Source organism: Charadrius vociferus, unplaced genomic scaffold, assembly GCF_000708025.1.
Source record: "Charadrius vociferus isolate BGI_N301 unplaced genomic scaffold, ASM70802v2 scaffold69, whole genome shotgun sequence".
In the NCBI taxonomy this organism is placed as follows: domain Eukaryota; kingdom Metazoa; phylum Chordata; class Aves; order Charadriiformes; family Charadriidae; genus Charadrius; species Charadrius vociferus.
Genome location: NW_009649937.1, coordinates 526,024 through 544,364, shown reverse-complemented (window position 1 = coordinate 544,364; position 18,341 = coordinate 526,024). Strand labels below are relative to the sequence as shown.

At 44.1% G+C, this 18,341-nt stretch overlaps 2 protein-coding genes across 2 annotated transcripts; both read left to right on the top strand.

The window, feature by feature from the left end:
- Positions 1-4: 4 nt before the first annotated feature.
- YBEY (ybeY metallopeptidase (putative)) lies at positions 5-998 on the top strand (the record flags this gene model as incomplete). The annotated part of the gene is made up of 3 exons (XM_009891404.1): positions 5-133; positions 583-651; positions 912-998. Coding segments are annotated over 3 exons (285 nt in total), but the record flags the coding sequence as incomplete, so codon positions are not given.
- Positions 999-1,079: 81 nt separating this feature from the next.
- Positions 1,080-16,835, top strand: POFUT2 (protein O-fucosyltransferase 2). Its single transcript, XM_009891403.1, has 9 exons — positions 1,080-1,246; positions 4,756-5,006; positions 6,093-6,237; positions 6,574-6,684; positions 10,979-11,045; positions 14,364-14,489; positions 15,034-15,214; positions 16,074-16,197; positions 16,483-16,835. The coding sequence occupies exons 1-9, from the start codon at positions 1,080-1,082 to the stop codon at positions 16,634-16,636; spliced, it is 1,326 nt and encodes a 441-aa protein (XP_009889705.1). The 3' UTR covers positions 16,637-16,835.
- Positions 16,836-18,341: the final 1,506 nt, after the last annotated feature.

The following is an 18,341-nucleotide window of genomic DNA, read 5'->3' as shown; positions in this document are numbered from 1 at the left end:
CCGGGGGCGGGAGGGGGAGCTGCCGCGGCCGCGCTGCCGCGACGAGTACAACTTGGGCGACATCTTCTTGGGGGTGGAGTACATCCACCAGCAGTGCCGCGTTAGTGGGGAGGACTTCGACAGCGTGCTGGTGGTGAGCCCCGCCACGGGCAGCGGGCCTGCCCGGCCCTCCGCGGGCAGCCCTTCCCCCGGTCTTGCGCTGCAGGGAAAGGCAGCCGTGGGGTGTCCCACAAGGACAGGGTAATGGCTGCCGCTTTCCTAGGCCGGGGGGGGGCGCTAAACAAGGAGGCGATGATCTCATAGATTACGCTGAATGGTTAAATGTGTTTTAAAACTCATTTAACTGGTGACTTCAGACACTACCTGATATTTGTCATTTTGTATGCAGAGTACCAGCGTTCCCCCGTGGGTTCTGGCAAAATGGCAAATTATCTGGTACGGGGTTAGCCATGGTCACGCCCTGTACCCCAGTTTGTGCGGGGCAGACTGCGGCAGTGGTGCTCGTGCTGTCTGCTCAGGTGAGCTGCTGATGTGGGTGTTAAGTTTGTAATAAATGTCATTTGCTCTTGCCTCCTTGCACAGGTGACAGCAGCCCATGGGTTGTGCCATTTGCTTGGCTACCAGCACAACACAAAACCCGAGTGGCAACAGGTATGGCGGTACCCTGGAGCTGGGGAAGGTGTGTGGTGTCCAGCCTGTGTCAGGTCGTACTTGGGTGGAAAGCATCTCCCTGTCTTGCACCCCTGTGGCAGGGAACCTGTGGGTCAGGCCCACTGTGCAGGTGGCTCTTCAGGGTTGTGGCTCATGTGGATGCTGGTGTTGGCAGGCGTTGAGACCCTGCTAAGCTCAGCCCTGGAGCACAGTGCCAGTGACACTGAACATGACTTTTCTTCTGCACCCTCCTCCCGCAGATGTACGAGAAGGAGGTGGAGATCCTGGAGGAGCTGAACCAGCTCACAGGGGCCAGCCTCCAGCCCCTGACCGCAGGCCTCTTCTGAGGGAGCTGCGCCGGGGACCCCATAGCTGCTGCTTCCTGCCTGTGCACCAGGGGGCTGCCCAAGACGTGGTGTGGCATGAGGATGGCGATGCAAGACCCCGACTGCTGCCTGCTGCTGCCGCAGCTGCTGCTCGGCCTAGCCGTGCTCACCCTCCCACTGCCTGCTGTTGCCCAGCCACCACCTGCCGCCCTCCGTGCCGGCCATGCCGCCTCCTCGCTGCCTGCCGCCGCCGCTGCACCACGCACCAGGTGAGAAGCTGCCCTACTCAGCCACCATGGGCCCAGCAGGACCATGCCTGGGCAGCAACCTCCTCCCCGCCCCCCTGCCTAGGCTCAGCATGGGCCCACTCACCCCAGGCCAGTCCTGCTTGCCGTCCCTGGGATCCTCCTCTCATCATAGCCTCCTGCATGGTGTCATGGGGGGAGACAGTGGGTGCCCCCACCAGTGACCTGATGTGTCTCTGAGTCATCGGCTGGTGGGCATGTAAAGGTCCTCCTTCACCTGCTGGTGCTGTTTGGGTTGTTTCTGGACGATGCCGCCACTGCAGCTGTTTGGGGGCTTTCCTGCTGTGACCGTGGCCTGGGTACGCGCAGTCATCTGCCCTGCAGCAGGTGATATGCACCCATTTCCCCTGTCCGTCTTGAACGTGTCCTCCCACCTTCATATTCAGCTCACAGGAATTAGCTTGAGTAATGTGCCGGTGGTTTTATCATTGTCACCACACACCATGTTACCCTCAGGACATGGAAGACATCCGAGGGGTTCACTCCCCACATCCTGCCCTGTTGCAGGAGAGGCTTGTGGTATGTCTGCACTCAAAGAATTGTCGTCAACGGCTCAATGTCCCAAGTGGTGACCAGTGACGAGTGGCATTCCACAGGGGTCAGTACTGGGACTGGTGCTGTTTAACATCTTTGTTAGGGATGTGGACAGCGGGATTGAGTACACCCTCAGCAAGTTTGCCGACAACACCAAGCTGTGTGGCACAGTCAACATGCGGGAGGGGAGGGATACCATCCAGAGGGATCTTGACAGGCCTGAGAGGTGGGCCTGTGCAAACCCTATGAAGTTCAACAATGCTAAGGGCAAGGTCCTGCACCCAGGTCAGGGCAATCCCAAGCACAAATACAGGCTGGGCCGAGAATGGATTGAAAGCAGCACTGAGGAGAAGGACTTGGGAGTGTTGGTGGATGAGGAGCTCAATATGAGCTGGTGATGTGTGCTCGCAGCCCAGAAAGCCGACCACATCCTGGACTGCATCAAAAGAAGCGTGGCCAGCAGGTCAAGGGAGGTGATTCTCCCCTCTGCTCTGCTCTGATGACACCCCACCTGGAGTACTGCATCCAGCTCTGGGGCCCCCAACATAAGAAGGACATGGACCTGTTGGAGTGAGTCCAGAGGAGGGCCACGAAGATGATCAGAGGGCTGGAGCACCTCTCCTATGAAGACAGGCTGAGAGAGTTGGGGTTGTCCAGCCTGGAAAAAAGAAGGCTCCTGGGGGACCTTATAGCAGCCTTCCAGTACCTAAAAAGTGCTTCCAGGAAGGATGTGGAGGGGTAGCATTGAGTGTTTATGGGTAAGAATTAGGGGAAAGGCCAAGAAGACAGATACCATGGTGGGAGCCCAACCAGGATCAAGAGGCAGACAAAATATTCTGTAAGCAGCTGCGAGAAGTCTCACAGTCACTACCACTTGTTCTTGTGGGGGACTTCAATTTACCAGACATCTGCTGGAAATACAATACCATAGAAAGGAAACAGTCTAGGAGATTCCTGGAGTGTGTGGAAGATAACACAGCTGGTGAGCAAGCCAACTAGGGAAGGTGCCCTGTGAGACCTGTTTGCAAATGAAGAAGGACTTGTAGGTAATGTGAAGCTTAGAGGCTGTCTTGGGCATAGTGATCACAATATGATAAGAGTTTTCAATTCTTGGAGAAGTAAGGAGGGGGATTAGTAGAACTGGCACCTTGGACTTCCAGAGGGCTAAACCGAGTGCTCTGGCTGGAACTCGGGAAGGAAAGGAAATTTTGTGGCCTATGGAAGAAAGGGCAGGGCACTCAGGAAGACTACAAAGATTGCATGAGACTATTTAGGAAGAAAATTAGAAGGGCCAAAGCCCAACTGGAATTAATCTGGCTACTGCTGTAAAAGACAATAAAAGGTGTTTCTATAAATACATTAACAACAAAAGGAGGACTAAGGAGAATCTTCATCCTCTGTTGGATGCGGGAGAAAACATAGTGACCAAGGATGAGGAAAAGGCTGAGGTATTTAATGCCTTCTTTGCCTCAGTCTTTTAATAGTAAGACCAGTTGTTCTCTGGGTACCCAGCCCCCTGAGCTGGACAACAGCGATGGGGCGCAGAATGAACACCCCATAATCCAAGGAGAAATGGTTAACAACCTGCTCCACCACTTAGACACACACAAGTCTATGGGGTTGGATGGGATCCACCCAAGGGTACTGAGGGAGTGGCAGAAGTGCTCACCAAGCCACTTTCCATTGTTTATCAGCAGTCCTGGATAACAGAGGAGGTCCCAGTTGACTGGAGGTTAGCAAAGGTGATGCCCATCTACAGGAAGGGCCAGAAGGAGGATCTGGGGAACTACAGGCCTGTCAGTCTGACCTTGGAGCTGGGGAAGGTTATGGAGCAGATCATCTTGAAAGCCATCATGCAGCACATACAGGACAAGGAGGTGATTAGGCTGAGTCAGCATGAGTTTATGAAAGGCAGGACCCCTCCCTACAAGAAAGACATTGAGATTCTGGAGTGTGTCCAGAGAAGGGCAACAAAGTTGGTGAGGGGTCTAGAGCACAAGTATTACAAGAAGCAGTTGAGGGAACCGGGGTTGTTTAGCTTGGAGAAAAGGAGGCCGAGGGGAGACCTTATCGCTTTCGACAACTACCTGAAAGGAGGTTGTGGCGAGGTGGGAGTTGGTCTCTTTTCTCAAGTAATAGGTGATAGGACAAGAGGAAATGGCCTCAAGTTGCACCAGGGGCGGTTTCAATTGGACATTACGAAAAATTTCTTCACTGAAAGGGTTGTCAAGCATTAGAACAGACTGCCTAGCAAAGTGGGTGAGTCACTATCCCTGGAGATATTTAAAAGACATGTAGATGTAGTGCTGAGGGAAATGGTTTAGTGGTGGACTTGGCAGTGCTAAGTTAACGGTTGGACTTGATGATCTTAAAGGTCTCTTCCATTCTCTTCTCAACCATAACAATTCTATGATTCTATGACTATATGGGAGTGTAGTAATAGGACAAGGGGTAATGTTTTTAAACTGAAAGAGGGTAGGTTTAGATTAGCTATTAGGAAGAAATTCTTTACAGTGAGGATGGTGAGACACTGGAACAGGTTTCCCAGAGCGGTTGTGGATACCCAGTCCCTGGATGTATTCAAGGCCAGGTCGGATGGGACTTTGAGCAACCTGGTCTAATGGAAGGTGTCCCTGCCCATGGCAGGGGTGTTGGAACTACATGATCTTTATGGTCTCTTCCAACTCTAACCATTCTATGATTCTATGGGCCACCTTGATGATGTCCTGTGAGGAGACCCCGGTGGCCCCCCCAGCCCCTGCAGCATGCACTGCTCTTCCTTCTCCTACTTCGTCCCCTTCCATCTTCTGAGAACCACAGACTCATAAAAGAGAAACAGTTTCCATCCCAATAGAGTTTTGCCACAATTGTGGGGGAAAAAAAAAACATATAAACATTTTAAACTCCCTGAAGTAGTTATGTTGCTTTGTTCTCCCCAGGTACCTTTTGTATGATGTAAATCCTCCTGAAGGTTTCAACCTGCGCAGAGATGTCTACATTCGTGTTGCTTCTCTTCTAAAGACCTTGCTGAAAAGTGAAAACTGGGTGTTAGTTCTGCCTCCCTGGGGACGTCTTTATCACTGGCAGAGCCCTGACATCCTTCAGGTCCGGATCCCTTGGTCCGAGTTCTTCGATCTTCCAAACCTCAACAGGAACATCCCTGTCATTGAATATGAGCAGTTCCTTGCAGGTACGGCATGGAATCATACAATTTACAATTGAGTAAATATTTGAAGTTATTTCTTCACAGGTTTATCCTTCTATGTTCTTTTATCCTTATATGTCAAATAAAAAAAGTTAAATGTGTCAAGAGAAGGGATGGGAAATAATTGTGCTGAGTAACAAACCATTAGGATGAAATAACCCAGTTATTTGGCAGCTTATTTGTTCTAGCACTATTGGCTCCTTGACTTCCTAGGGACCCCAGAGAAAGACAGTTAAGGCCTCTGGTTGAAGCCAAAGATAATTCTGCATAATTTTGGCCATAACAACGACCCTATAAGGAGGGAGAGGCAGCGTTCAGCTCTCTGTCAAAATGCAGACAAGCCACCTTCTTCTGGAGGTGGTTGGACAGTAAAAGCTGTACAAGGGGTTCTTTGGTGAACTTACTTTTCAGTATTGATGCTGCGCATACTCAAAATACTTGTCCCCTGCTTTTTGTGTACAAAGTAGTATATAAGAGAAAGGCTTTCCCTAAGAATATGGAAACCGTGAAGTTGATTCCTTTGGGATTTAATGCCATGTTGAGCTCATCACCAAATGCCAAAATCTATAGCAGTGTCACAGACTTTTTCAGCAAAGGGAATAAAGGCCAATTGTTACTCCTCTGCAAATAGCTCTGAAGGGATCATTGTCCCCTACCTTTCAGGAAAAAGCATTTAGAAACGCTGAAATTTAGGGGAAGAAGGGCTTGTACTTGTCATTTTCTTGGATGCACTGTTCCCATAGCAGCTACCTACAGTATTGAGAACCTCTGTGCTTTGTGGTGTGTTCTACCCAGCTTTTAAATTTACATTTCCATGGTGATTCAGTTCTATTTAGCACATTAAATTGCACATAGCGGGGTGGGGGTAGCAGGTTGTCACATCCCCTGACCCTTTTAGCTTTTCTGGTTCACACAGAACTTCTTTTCCTTTTTTACGTGGAAAACAAGGAAGAGAGACAATAGTATAATATTAGCATTTCTAGCAGATTTTCAACTGCAAGTAATGCTAGTTCATACCTTTATCATGTGTTTTCTCATGCTCACAAATGCTTTGCTTTGCCTTCTGCTCAGAGTCCGGTGGGCCCTTTATTGAACAGATTTATGTCCTACAAGGCTACGCAGAAGGATGGAAAGAAGGAACATGGGAAGAAAAAATAGATCAAAGGCCATGCATTGATCAGCTTATGTACTCGAAAGACAAACATGAGTACTACAGGTAAGATCTAGCAGCCCTTTCAGTCTTCTTTTTAGTTGTATTCAGTGAGACGTTTGCCTACTCTAACAGAACAGTGTGATTATTCTAGTATTGTCTGTGGATCTCTGGATGCTGGGTCCACTTTGTTTTTAAAACCCCAACAGTAATAAAATGTTGTATTGGAACTACAAGATCTGACTTTAGAAGGTTGTTCCACACAAAAAACATATAAAGGAGTTGGCTGGTTTAATTACATTATATATCATCTTTCTAGGGTGTGCTTTTTATTGATTTCATTATATATGCCATTAATTTAAAATACAAGCCTGTGAACCAATACTTTGTGTTCCCTTTCAGGGGATGGTTCTGGGGTTATGAGGAAACACGGGGCCTAAATGTCTCTTGTTTGTCTGTCCAAGGATCTGCCTCTATTGTGGCTCCCATCCTTTTGAAGAACACTTCAGCTCAGTGAGTTGCCTTGTATTACTATTTATTGTTGTAGCGTGTGGCCACAAACCCATTGCCAGGTGGGAAGAGCACGGAGAACTTGCAGGCTATGTCCCACCATTGTGGTACTTCATCACTGAGTTATTGTTATCTGTTAAAATAATTACAAAAGGAGTTTACACTGTGAGAAACTTAACTGTAAGTTTGGTTAAATGCTGCAGTGCTAAAACCTAAGAGGAAATAGCCTTGAGTTCCTTCATATTCTCTCTCAGGTAGCTAAATGTCCTTGCCACCCTGTGTTTACCTTTCTTTCCTTTACCCTTCAATGCTGGGTCAAGATGGAATGAACAGAGTGCAATCAGTATTTCCCAAGCCTGCATCTTGGATCACGAGGTGCAGTGCCTGGTCTCCTGTGACATCCTCAATAGTGTGAGCTGGGTTTAGAGAAAGCAAGCAGCTTGTTTTGTCTTTCTGCTCTGAGATGCCACTAGGATGATCAGAGGAAAGGAAAACTCTTATAATGGAGATGGAGAGTGCTTACATTATCCCAGTAGCAAAGTATTTCTAGTCAGCTGTGGTCCTGTAACAAGACATCATAGCAAAGCAAAAGCTACTGGGGTACAGGGGTGAACAGGAAAAGGAAATAATTTCTTTCTATCAATACATCAGGGGAATAAATCTCCTGAACAAAAACATCCAAAAATTTGACATCAATATGATTTAATTGGAAAGGAGATGAAGGTTCCCCTAAGGAGAGCAGTGGGGATCTGCAGTACCTCCCACTGGGAGCAGAGAAAGCAAAGTCTCGGTTTTTTAACAGTAATGTTGTTCTATATGTAGGAGTTATATGATAATCTTTGCCAGTGACAGCAGAAAACTGGATTAAATAAGCTATAGAGGTCTCTGTGTTTTAGCGCTACAGTTAACTATTTCATGGCAACTCTCAAAGTTCTGGTGATGAGGAAGATCAAGGGAAAAATTAGGAGTGATGCCCAAGTATTCCTAACATGCAGACAAGGTGCCTTGTCCACAAGATCACATTTCTCAATCAGACATAAATAAGGAGAAGTACCAACTAACAGCAGTGTAAGGGCAGCTACACTGGTTCGTGTTAAAAATAGTGCTTCATGTTGAAGTCCATCTAGTTTAGCATATGAAATCCAAGAGTGGCTAAAATCAGATATGTGGGAAAAAGCAGAAGAACTGGGCAAGTGAGTGTAATGCCTCCCTTGCGTCCTGTTACACCCTTCAGATTTGTGGTTGTAGGGACCTTCTGAGCTAAAAGTGATATTGCTATCTTTTATATCCTTCAGTGAGTCCATGGATCTGTGCAAGCTTCCCTTTGTACCCCAATACACACTGTTAGCATCCAGAAAATCTTGGGGCAAGGTTTTGTACCTTAACTGTACATCCTATGAAAATTCACCTCCTTTTGTAACTCCTACCTGCAAGTTTCATCTAATGTCCCCTAGTTCATGTAGTGGAAGAGACAGTGAACAGCTCTTCCATATTCATCTCCGCGCCATGCTTGATGTTACATCTCTCTATCATATTCCTGCTCAGTTTTCTCCTCTGAAGTGTGAAGAGTCCTGGCTTCGTTAGTTGTTCTTTGCGTGAAAGCCATTCCATGCCTTTGGTCATCCTCGCTACCATTCTTTGAAGTTTCAGAGTTCAACTGAATCCTGCACACTGAGTGCGGGTAAACCTATTACAGAGTGGTATAATGACATGCTCTGTTTAGTGTTCTCTTTTTTTTCTTGGTAATTCCTAATATACAAGTTCCTTTTTTTGACCTCTGATGAGTGTTGTCTTGATTTTTTCATCAAACTGCCCTCATTCCTGAGCATTGAACCCTTTAGTTATCAGGTGAAGCAAGCCAGTTTGTTTTTTTTACTACATAAACTCTTACATTAGATTTCATCTGCCACTTTATTGGCCAATCATCAAGATTCTCTAATTTTTCACGATTAACCTTTGTCTTTGCTGCTCTGAGCAATTTAAAATGATTAGCAAGCTGTCACCCGAAAATTCACACCCTTTTGTAGGTTGTTTAGGAATATGGTGAAAAGCAGATCCCTTCCACTTGTGACCTCCCTCTACAATGAAAACTGGACATTTATCCCTGTCTTTAAACTTTTTTTTAACCTGTGCAAGAACCTTCGCTCCTGTACCATTGCTGTTTTCTTAAAAGCCTTTAACGAAGGCTGTCAGGAAGTCTTGGCAATATCAGTGAGACTTCCCCTGTCTGCATGTGTGCTTATGTCTTCAGACTACTCTGATTATTCAGAGCTCCATGTGATACTTCTCCAATTTACTTTAGGTACCTATTAATTCTCTTTTTTATAAGAGTTACTATTAAGTTAGGTTTACCACTATATTGCATCCCAGACCTCCTCAAGTGCATTTTTGGAAAATTGACATCACATTTGCTGTGTTGCAGTTTTTTTTAAGCAAGAAGTTGCACACCAGAACTAGTGGCGCAGTTGCTTCATCCTTGAGTTCCTTAACAATTGTTGGGTGAATACTGCCTGGTGTTGGCCATTTGTTGGTTCATTTCGTCTAGCTTTTGTATCACTGGACACTTCCTATGGACACTTTGGTTTGAGATGTCCGCTGATGAGTTCCCCTGTAAAAAGTAGTTCTGGCATGTGGATCTTCCCAGCTCCTCCAGTTAGCGCACAGCTACAAAAAAAATTGTATTAGCTGTTTCTGTCATGACATTACTGTCTCTAAGTGCTTGTTAAGCCTTTAATTTCCTTTTTCTTTGCATTGGAAGGAAGATTTGTCATTAGATTGAAGGCCTTTATTTCTTGTTGCTCAAATTCTTTTTTGGCCTTCTTTATTGCCTTTTTCTGTTTAACTTCATAGAGTTTATAAGCCTTTCCATTTTCTTCACTTGGACACTGCTTCTGGGTTTTTGCATAGTCTGCTTTTTGAAACTGAATTCAACTGCAGTAACTTTCCTTTGGCCATTGTCGATCCAGTAGGATGTTGAAGATGAGTACGTTTATGGCTACTCTCACAGAGTAGCTATTCTGCTGTGAGATTTTGGTCCGTGTCTTGCTGCTGCTCAAGGCGATGTCAGGAGCTACACCCTGCCCAGTTGGTTCATGGAATTGTCTTTGACAGTGTCTCAAACTGCAGTTGCAGGTGTCCTGCTATGACACTTACCCAGGCTATCTGGCGATAGTCGAAATCTCCAATGGCTATGGTGACTTGTGCATCGCAGCCTCTCTGATCTCCCATTGTCTTCAACCAGACAATCAGTTATATGGTCCTAGTACTGTATTATTACTCTTCAGCTGTGGTCATTTACAGGAATCTTCCTGATTCATTTAGATTTTTAGTCTGATGCACCTCCTCCGAGCTTCCTGTTAAATGCAGTGCTGCTTCTCCACCTGCACAGTCTAGTCTATTTCCAGATTATTTGTAGCCTTATGTGCAAGTGTCCAGCTGATTATCAGCAGTGATAATCTAAAGTTGATTGGTTATTTGCTTCCTCTCATTTTAGTAGAAGAAAGTCCAGATAATGACTTTGACCCCCTTCAGCAGAAGCATTTCTCTGTGTGTTCGCTCATATTCATTGTACTCAGAGCACAAACTAAGCCTACATCCCCTATGTATGCTCTTGGATACTCAAAACTCTTAAAATCTCTTCTGCTTCTTAGAACTTGGATAGTGCAGTTAACATTACCAGTACACAATCCTGAACTGTGTGTATTTATAAAAGCACAGGCTGTTTTCATGTTAGTGAAAAAATTTCATTTTAAAATTTGTGCTTAGTTTCTAACACGCGTTTTTGTAGTGTCTGTGTGTTCTTTGATCTGTTGTTTTACTGTAGGACATTTTATTCCACACATGGAAAACACCTTCTCTGGTTTTGCTTTTGTGATCATGACTCCTGCTTCCTCCAAGAGGGTCTTATGTGCTCCAAGGCTGAGCATCATCTCATAGGTCACTTCTCCCCTTTGGATCACTCTTCCTGTTAGGAATCTTAGTCCTCACAGTAGGTGCTGCTGGAGAAATATGTGAGAGATTCTTCATGCTTGTTTGTGTTCAACTGTCAGAATTCAGAGTAGCAGTTATTAAGGAAAAGAGGAGGTACATGCAGTGTCATACTTCCCTTCTCCCCCCAGCAGGCTATGGGTCACAATTTGCTTTATACAGAACACATTAGCAGCCTATCCCTCATTCCCCGTGCTCCGCTACAAACAGATCATAGTCTGTGTTTTGTCCTAGCAACTGTATAAAGAAACATCGTAATGTAAATTCTATCCCTAAGGGAACTGCACTCAGTTTTTACCATTTTTAATAGGTCAGTGATGTTAGACAGAGCTGAAAACCTTCTTCATGACCACTACGGAGGGAAAGATTATTGGAATGTGAGTATTTTCTGGTTAGCTTCTCTAGGCTTTCTACTTGGTTCTGATAAATATTCAATAACCAATACGTGCTTCAGCTCTGCCTCAAGTTTCTTTTCTTGAAAGTAACTTGTGTCTTATGTTTCACCAGTGCATGATAAAGGTGGGCTGCAGGGCATGGTGTTTAGAAGGACCTCCCCTATGCAAAACATCTGCAATCAGAAGGGAACTGCCTTTGTGCTTTTTTTTTTGCCTAGTTAGCCTCAAGATTAGACTTTTCAAAAGAATTCCTGAAAGTGCTCACTATTGTCCTAACTGTCTCCCCACTGGCTTTGGTGGCAAAATTCCCATGGGTTTCAGGGTAACACTGAGCACTTTGGGAGACCACACCAAAGGGTCTATGGTAAAATAATTCCTACAGGAAAAGTTTGAAGGCAAAGTTAAGGATTCAGCCACAGGAAAATGGAACCTAATATGGAGTGCTTGATGCAATTAAAATTTCTAATAGAAAGTGACTCTCATGATATTACAAGACAAGTTACATAGACTTCAGTCTTTTGAGATATAAACATCTCGCTATTCACTTGGTATATGGCATATTTTTCAGAAAGGAACCAAATAGGAGTTTGCTAACTATGATTTTGTCATTGACAATGACTTTCCAAACAGAGAAATGCAACCCGTATATCATTTCTGAGTCTCACTTGTAGTCCTGTAAAAGCAGACATGAAATCCATGTAGGTCCAGAACACACATTTCATAACAGTGGCACTTTAAACATTGTCTCAACAATTTAAACTTGTCTCAAAATTATTTCAAACTTTCTGGAAAATATTATTCTTTCTTTTATTTCAATTTTAACTACCTGCATGATTTTTTGTTGTTGTTTTTTTCCTTAATAACTGTCTGGATAACATCTGGAGTTCTTTATAAATCTTGCTAACAGATGCCTTCTTGTCTCATAGAAGTTTTTAAAATTTTAACAAGCCAGCTTCACTTTGCAACCAACCTATGTCTTTGGTGTCCAAAAATATTTGAATTTAATATTAAGCCACATTGTTCTTGCTGTTGTCACCATTTTTGTCTAGGCTTCTCTACCACTGCAAGCTGAAAGGTGTTGTTTTGGGAGTCTTAATGGTTGAATGACCATGAAGCAAGAAAGACCTCCCAAAATGGTTTAGGAGCAACTGTTGAATCCCTTGAAGAGCATCAGTGTAGCATGTAGACCACCTGAGCGCTTTAGCATCTATATGGAAGCAGAAAGTTTTCTAAGGACAACTCTAGAAAAGCCAGCAGTTTTACATTTGGTTTCATTATTTTGAGGGGATGATCTCAAACAATTAGAGGATCTGTACCAATAATTCAATTCATGTACACAAAAGGGAGCATAACCAACACGGATTTATTTTGTTTGTTTCCCAAACTTAGAATCACAGAAAAATTTAGGTGGGGAGGTGTCTTGGCCTCCCTGCCTTGAGATTTACACTGTAGAACTTGATCTGGTAGTCTGGGGCTGTGTTCAGTTGAAGGTGGAAAGTCCCCACAGATGGAGATCCTCCACTTCTCTGGGGCCTGTCCCACAGCTGTGCTGCTCTTGGGGCAAGAGGTTTTGCCTGATAGCCAAGCAGAAGTTACTTGCTGCAGCATGGGCCCATGGCTTCCTGTCTTTTTCCTTGCACCTCTGAGAAGCGTCTCTCTTCTCTGTTGTTTATTTGCAGACAAAAAGGAAGAAGCAGCAAAACTGGTAGGTAGTTGGAACGGGTGACAATATTACATGTGCAGATTTGAAACATATGCTTTAAATAAGAGGATAACCAGATACAGACGGTATCTACTTTAGAAAGTATATCAGTGGAGGTTCACACATTCACCTCTTTTCTCTTACATATGCTGTAGCAAAATAAGTGTTCATCCAGAACAGCTGCTGTCAGAGGAGTGCTTTGGGCCCAGGAAAATCTTTGGCACATCATACTGCGTGGGTGCCAAACATGACATGGTAGTCACGCAATCCATCTGGATGAAGTTTAGAGGTGTTTGACACAAACGTAGTATTCAAAGATGTTTATTGTCCTCCCCAGTGCACTGCACTGCCATGGGTTGTGTATGTGTTTGCTGCCTCTTGGGCATACCATGTTCATCACATCTTGGGTAAGATACCCAATGACTTTATTCGACAAGATCGTATTGTGTTGACATAGTACAAAAAGGAGGGAAAATGTCTCTGAACTGCATTGTGAGTGTTCTGCAGCAGACAGTGTTTACATCCTCCCTTGAAATGTTTTGCTGGATGGTTTGGGATGGAATTAGAAAGTCTGTGGTGATCTCTTTAAAGATGCTAGAAGAGTGAGCTTTGTACTTCCATTAAATATTTAGAGGGCATGGATCTCCAGGTACCAGCATGATGGATCTTACAGAAGACTAAATTGTTTATTTCTTGCTGAATGATGTGCAGGAGGAACCAGTTCAAGCACAGCAAGTTTGGCATATGGAGAAATAGCTCCAGGAAAAGGTGAAAAAAGGCTGGCAGATTCTAGTTCCTGCTGCCTCTTTGCTAGAGCAAGGCAAAGGCATGATCAGTGTGGCTATGTCTTGGAGTACTAGTAATGCTCTGCCTGGCTTCTCCACTATGTAGCAAACTCTGCCACTGTAGGCTTCACCATGCTGAGAGAAGAGGCCGTTGGAAATTGAAGTGTTTTTGTTGCACCTTCTTTGGTGACCATCACACGACAGACTACAGACTTGTATAAAATGAAGAATTAGACCAAATTACAAGTGTCCTTTGTAAGCAGTGTAAGTCACATGGGATTTCCTTAGTTTTGTTGTGCATGCCTGTTATTAAGAAGGCTATGTGTGACTGTCCAGTGGAAATCTGCATCACAAAATCTTTGAAAGTGGTTATTATCCACAGGTGAAGGAAGTAATTCCTTTTTTGTCCCTTTTCGACTGAATTTGATAGGAGTGTTTGTGGCTAGACGCATGATTTTTTTGAGCAGGTTTTATTCTTATAGGTGTTTTGCAAGCTAAACTCTTTGCCCAACTTTTGTTTCCAAAGGTAAGATACAGCTGGTGTTTAATTTGGTGTATTAGGTGTGCCATTGTGTAAATAACTACAGTCTACTCCGTACAGCTATATATTGCAGGGTCAGATGAGTATGCCAATTATAAATGTGGTTATGAGTAGGATTAAACAGTTAAAGCTCAGATGAAAGTTTAGAAATTGTTGCTTGTAGTGCTGCATGGGTGTATTATCCTGGAAGTTCTGTTTACGTGAAGCCCTCTCCATTTAGTCATTTTTAGCTCTTCCTTTTTCTGACTTGGCATCTGCTCTTGTTCCAACAGACACGTCGGAGCATGGTGTTTGCTAAACACCTCCGTGTAGTAGGAGACAAGTTTAGAAACAGGTATCTTCAATCCACAGATGAGGGAGACAGGACTCATTACAAGGAGGACTGGACACAGATGAAGGTAAAATTATAACAGTCTTTCCCAGAAAAAATCATGTTTCTTTTTTACCTGTGTACTCCTGGCTGTACACTGCAGGGAACAGTGGAAGATACATGTGAATCTAGCTCTCCCTGCTAGATCATGGTGGACATGCATGTTCCTACTGTACACTCTTCTCCCTGTGTCACATGAGTTAACGAGCCTGTTGAGATGCCACTGACTGGTTCTGGGTGCCAGATTTCTGTTACCCTAGTTTCACTAAAGGAAACTTGTATTTCTTCTTGTATTCAGCATCATCTGTGTGTGTAAAGTGCAGCTGCAAACTGGTCAAGGAGAGCAATTTCTGCTTACAAAGACCACACTCTGGTTTCTCCTGTATGATGCAGGCCACCCAAGAAGAAAACATTGCAATAAGTGTCCCAAAATATTGCCAAATACCTTAAAATTACTTTCTGCAGCTGAAGTAGTTCAGTGCCTTATCCAGAGATTGTGCATTCAGGCCTTTCCAGTGTGAATGAATAGTGGCGCTCTCCAGTTTTAAAGTTTATTCATCTTTCTCTCTTAGGTTAAAATGGGCACAGCTCTAGGTGGTCCATACCTTGGGGTTCATCTCAGAAGGAAAGACTTCATTTGGGGTCACAGAGAAGATGTGCCTTCCCTGCAAGGAGCAGTGAAGAAAATCCACAGCCTCTTGGAGATGCATAAACTTGAAAAAGTTTTTGTAGCCACTGATGCTGTTGAGGAGGGTAGGCAGATTATATTCAGTTTAGGATTGTTAACTTTTGACAATGAGTGCAGCAACTACCACTTTGGTTTTATAAATGACTGGAAGTTCATATGTCTCCATCATTAAACAGGGAATTGAAGAGGATTGGGCAGCTGTTTCCTTCCTGCTTGAATAGTTGGTATCAAATCACTCATTTGGTATTTTCTATAGGAGGTTTGATGGTCTCTACAATAGCAAATTAGGAATTGAATTTGCCTGTTCCTACTCCTTTTTCTTCCCTCGCACCTATTTTCTTAGCATTTCACAGACTCTCAGACATGCTGGTGGGAAGGGTCCCCTGAAGTCTTCCACCCAATCTACTCTTGGCTGCCCCAACACCAGACTCGGGGGGACCTGGCTGTGGGTGGCCAAGGCTTAGAAACCCCCAAGGATGGGGTTTCCCCCCCAGGCCTTATCTTAGGGCTGCACCTCCCTCCCAGTAATATCTAGAGATCTGTTTCAATGCATGATATTAGAATAACCCTGCAGGGCATGGCATCTGCAGTAACTAATGTAAGTTAACTGTCAAGAAAGGCTTCTTGGTACACCTACCCTGTAGGATTAGACAGCAGGGCTAGTGGTAGCATCTGTTCTACCTCTTGCAGGCTTCCCCACCCCCTGAGAATTGCCCCACTCAGAACCATGTCTCTGCCCTACTGCATCCCCCCCTGCCTACAGTACTCTGATGTTTGGCAAACGTTGTAAAATTTGTAGGTAGATTTTTGTTTTGCTTGCTTTGTAACTGCTCACCCAGGATTTCCTTAAACACTTACATTTTATGACAGCAGCAAGTTGCTCTTTATAGTGTAAGAATAAATTTGCATCTTTCCCTTTTTCAGAGATTGAATTGCTCAGGAAAATGCTGCCTGAGATGGTGAGGTTTGAACCTTCTTGGGAGGAGCTGGAACTCTACAAAGATGGGGGCTTGGCCGTGATTGACCAGTGGATCTGCGCACATGCAAGGTAGTGAATTTGAGTTTTCTTTGCAGAACCAAATCTTACTGTCACAAAACTGAATATTGTTTTTGACCCAGATATAGTTGTTTACAAATCATATATGACATGGTAATATATAATTGATATATATAGTAGATGTATAATAGTTATATTGTAGCTATATATATAATACGTACAATAATTTCATTATCATGTAATTTCAATGAACATTAAAGTTCATTGGACTGAAATCAATTACTTGCATTTTAAAAACTGGCCCCCTTCACAAATCCATTCTGATTTTTTTCACAGATATTTTATAGGCACCTCAGTTTCAACATTTTCCTTCCGGATCCATGAAGAAAGGGAGATCTTGGGATTTGATCCAAAAACAACTTACAACCGATTTTGTGGTGAAAAAGAGAGAAACTGTGAGCAGCCAACTCACTGGAAAATTGTGTACTAAAATACAGGGAAATCCAGACTTCAATACTGGTGAGCTCAAAAGAATAAGGAAAAACTACAGGGAAATACTTCCCTTTGACCAAACTGCAACTCAGTCCTCTACCCTCAGTGTTTACTTGACATTTGGGTTTTGAAGTACAAGCAGTATTCATCATCTTAGTCAGGCGCTGATGGAGAAAAAAAATGAATTCAGCTTGGGATCCAGTTCTCAGCATAGCTAGGATTAGAGGACAGTACCAGACACTGCAATTGAGACTTGAAAGGCAAAACTTGTTCTGAAACTGAGTAACAAATGAAGTAAGTCGCCGCTTTCTTTGGAGTTCTGAGGAAGAAGATGAACAGTTTTAACTTTTATAAATGTAACACAGCTGTGGTCTGTACTGCATTTCTGTCTTTATTTTTTGTTCTGTTCAGCATTTGCCCCTCTGATCACAAAAAATACGTCTTGGTTTTGTGACCTGCACAACATGAGCTGCAGATTGTGTGTAAATTCTGCCATTCCTTGGGGAAATCTTCCCTTTTCAAATAGTAATTTGTGAACATTCAAATTGTCTGATGCAATCAGTGCTTGATAAAAGAAAAGGAGGTTGTACCTGAACACCAGCTATTTCTAATAGCAGTCTCGATGGGTCTGTGCTGAGAGAGGCACACAGGTGGGGCTTGTAGGGTGGTAAAAGAAAAGTTATGTTTCTTCTTATATTTTATCTTCACAAAGGAAACTTTTTTTTCCCCATTGTCCTCCCAAAGGCCTGTTCAGTTGGACTGATGCAAAAGGCAGCACCCTTTTGGGATCACACAGTCACTCAGTTCAGTGACAGTGATGCTTTGCTAAGGAGCATGCTAAAACGCCTTTCCAGATTCCACATCAGTTAAACGGATTGTCCCAGCAATTCACCAAATGAATTGTCTGCATTTCTGCTTGCAGTTAACGCAGGGGAGCAAACTGAGGACAATCACAGACAGCAAAGGTCATTGGTCCTTGAGATAATGCATATAAGCCTAGCAGTTGGGAACCTTGCAGGTGAGGTTGTGCTCTGATGGAGGTAGCTGGCTATGGTACTTGGGAAGAGGACTGTGCTACATTGCCAGAGGGAAAGCACAGCTCCTGTTTGAGAAGGGATTTGTATGAGTACCAGTTCTAGCTCTTGCAGTTTCCTGCTATGCAGAATTGGCTGCTGGGAAGTATTCTACTTCATTCTGTGCTTCAGGTGGATCTTTTGCCCTGCAGGTCTACATGGCTGTGTTAAGCAGGAGAAACCTTTTTCAAAAGTGGACTAGAAGACAGATTTCAAAAGGTGAAGCAGACATTTTTCCTTGAAGTCAGTTTTACCAGATTACCTTGCTGTTAGCAGATCCTTCACTTGATCTTTCCTCTTGGCTCGAGTAGGGGTATATATAACCCTCCTGCAGTCAGCAATGGGCATTTCACAGATGCTGCCAGACAAGGAGGTTGTTGCCTCCCGTGCAACTGCAGCGGAAGCTGTGAAGACTTCTCAGACAGTTGTAGCAGCAGCTGGCTTGTTCTTACCAGCTATTTATTGTATCTCCGTGTAGCAACTGAGCCTCTCTGGCAATAAAGTGGGGAGCCCAGCACTTCAAAGCGTTGCCTTTTCCCACCAAATCAAATGTTCTTGTTTAGCCTGTGCACCATGTAAAGTGACGGTGGCATTTTATGTGTAATGTATACCTCATTAAGAAAAATACAA

Excerpts from the sequence above, each read along its gene's own strand:
- POFUT2 (XM_009891403.1), top strand. The coding sequence starts at position 1,080 with ATGGCGATGCAAGACCCCGACTGCTGCCTGCTGCTGCCGCAGCTGCTG. Across the intron at positions 15,215-16,073 it reads CACTGATGCTGTTGAGGAGG|AGATTGAATTGCTCAGGAAA; the intron begins GTAGGCAGATTA and ends TCCCTTTTTCAG. Across the intron at positions 16,198-16,482 it reads TGGATCTGCGCACATGCAAG|ATATTTTATAGGCACCTCAG; the intron begins GTAGTGAATTTG and ends TTTTTTTCACAG.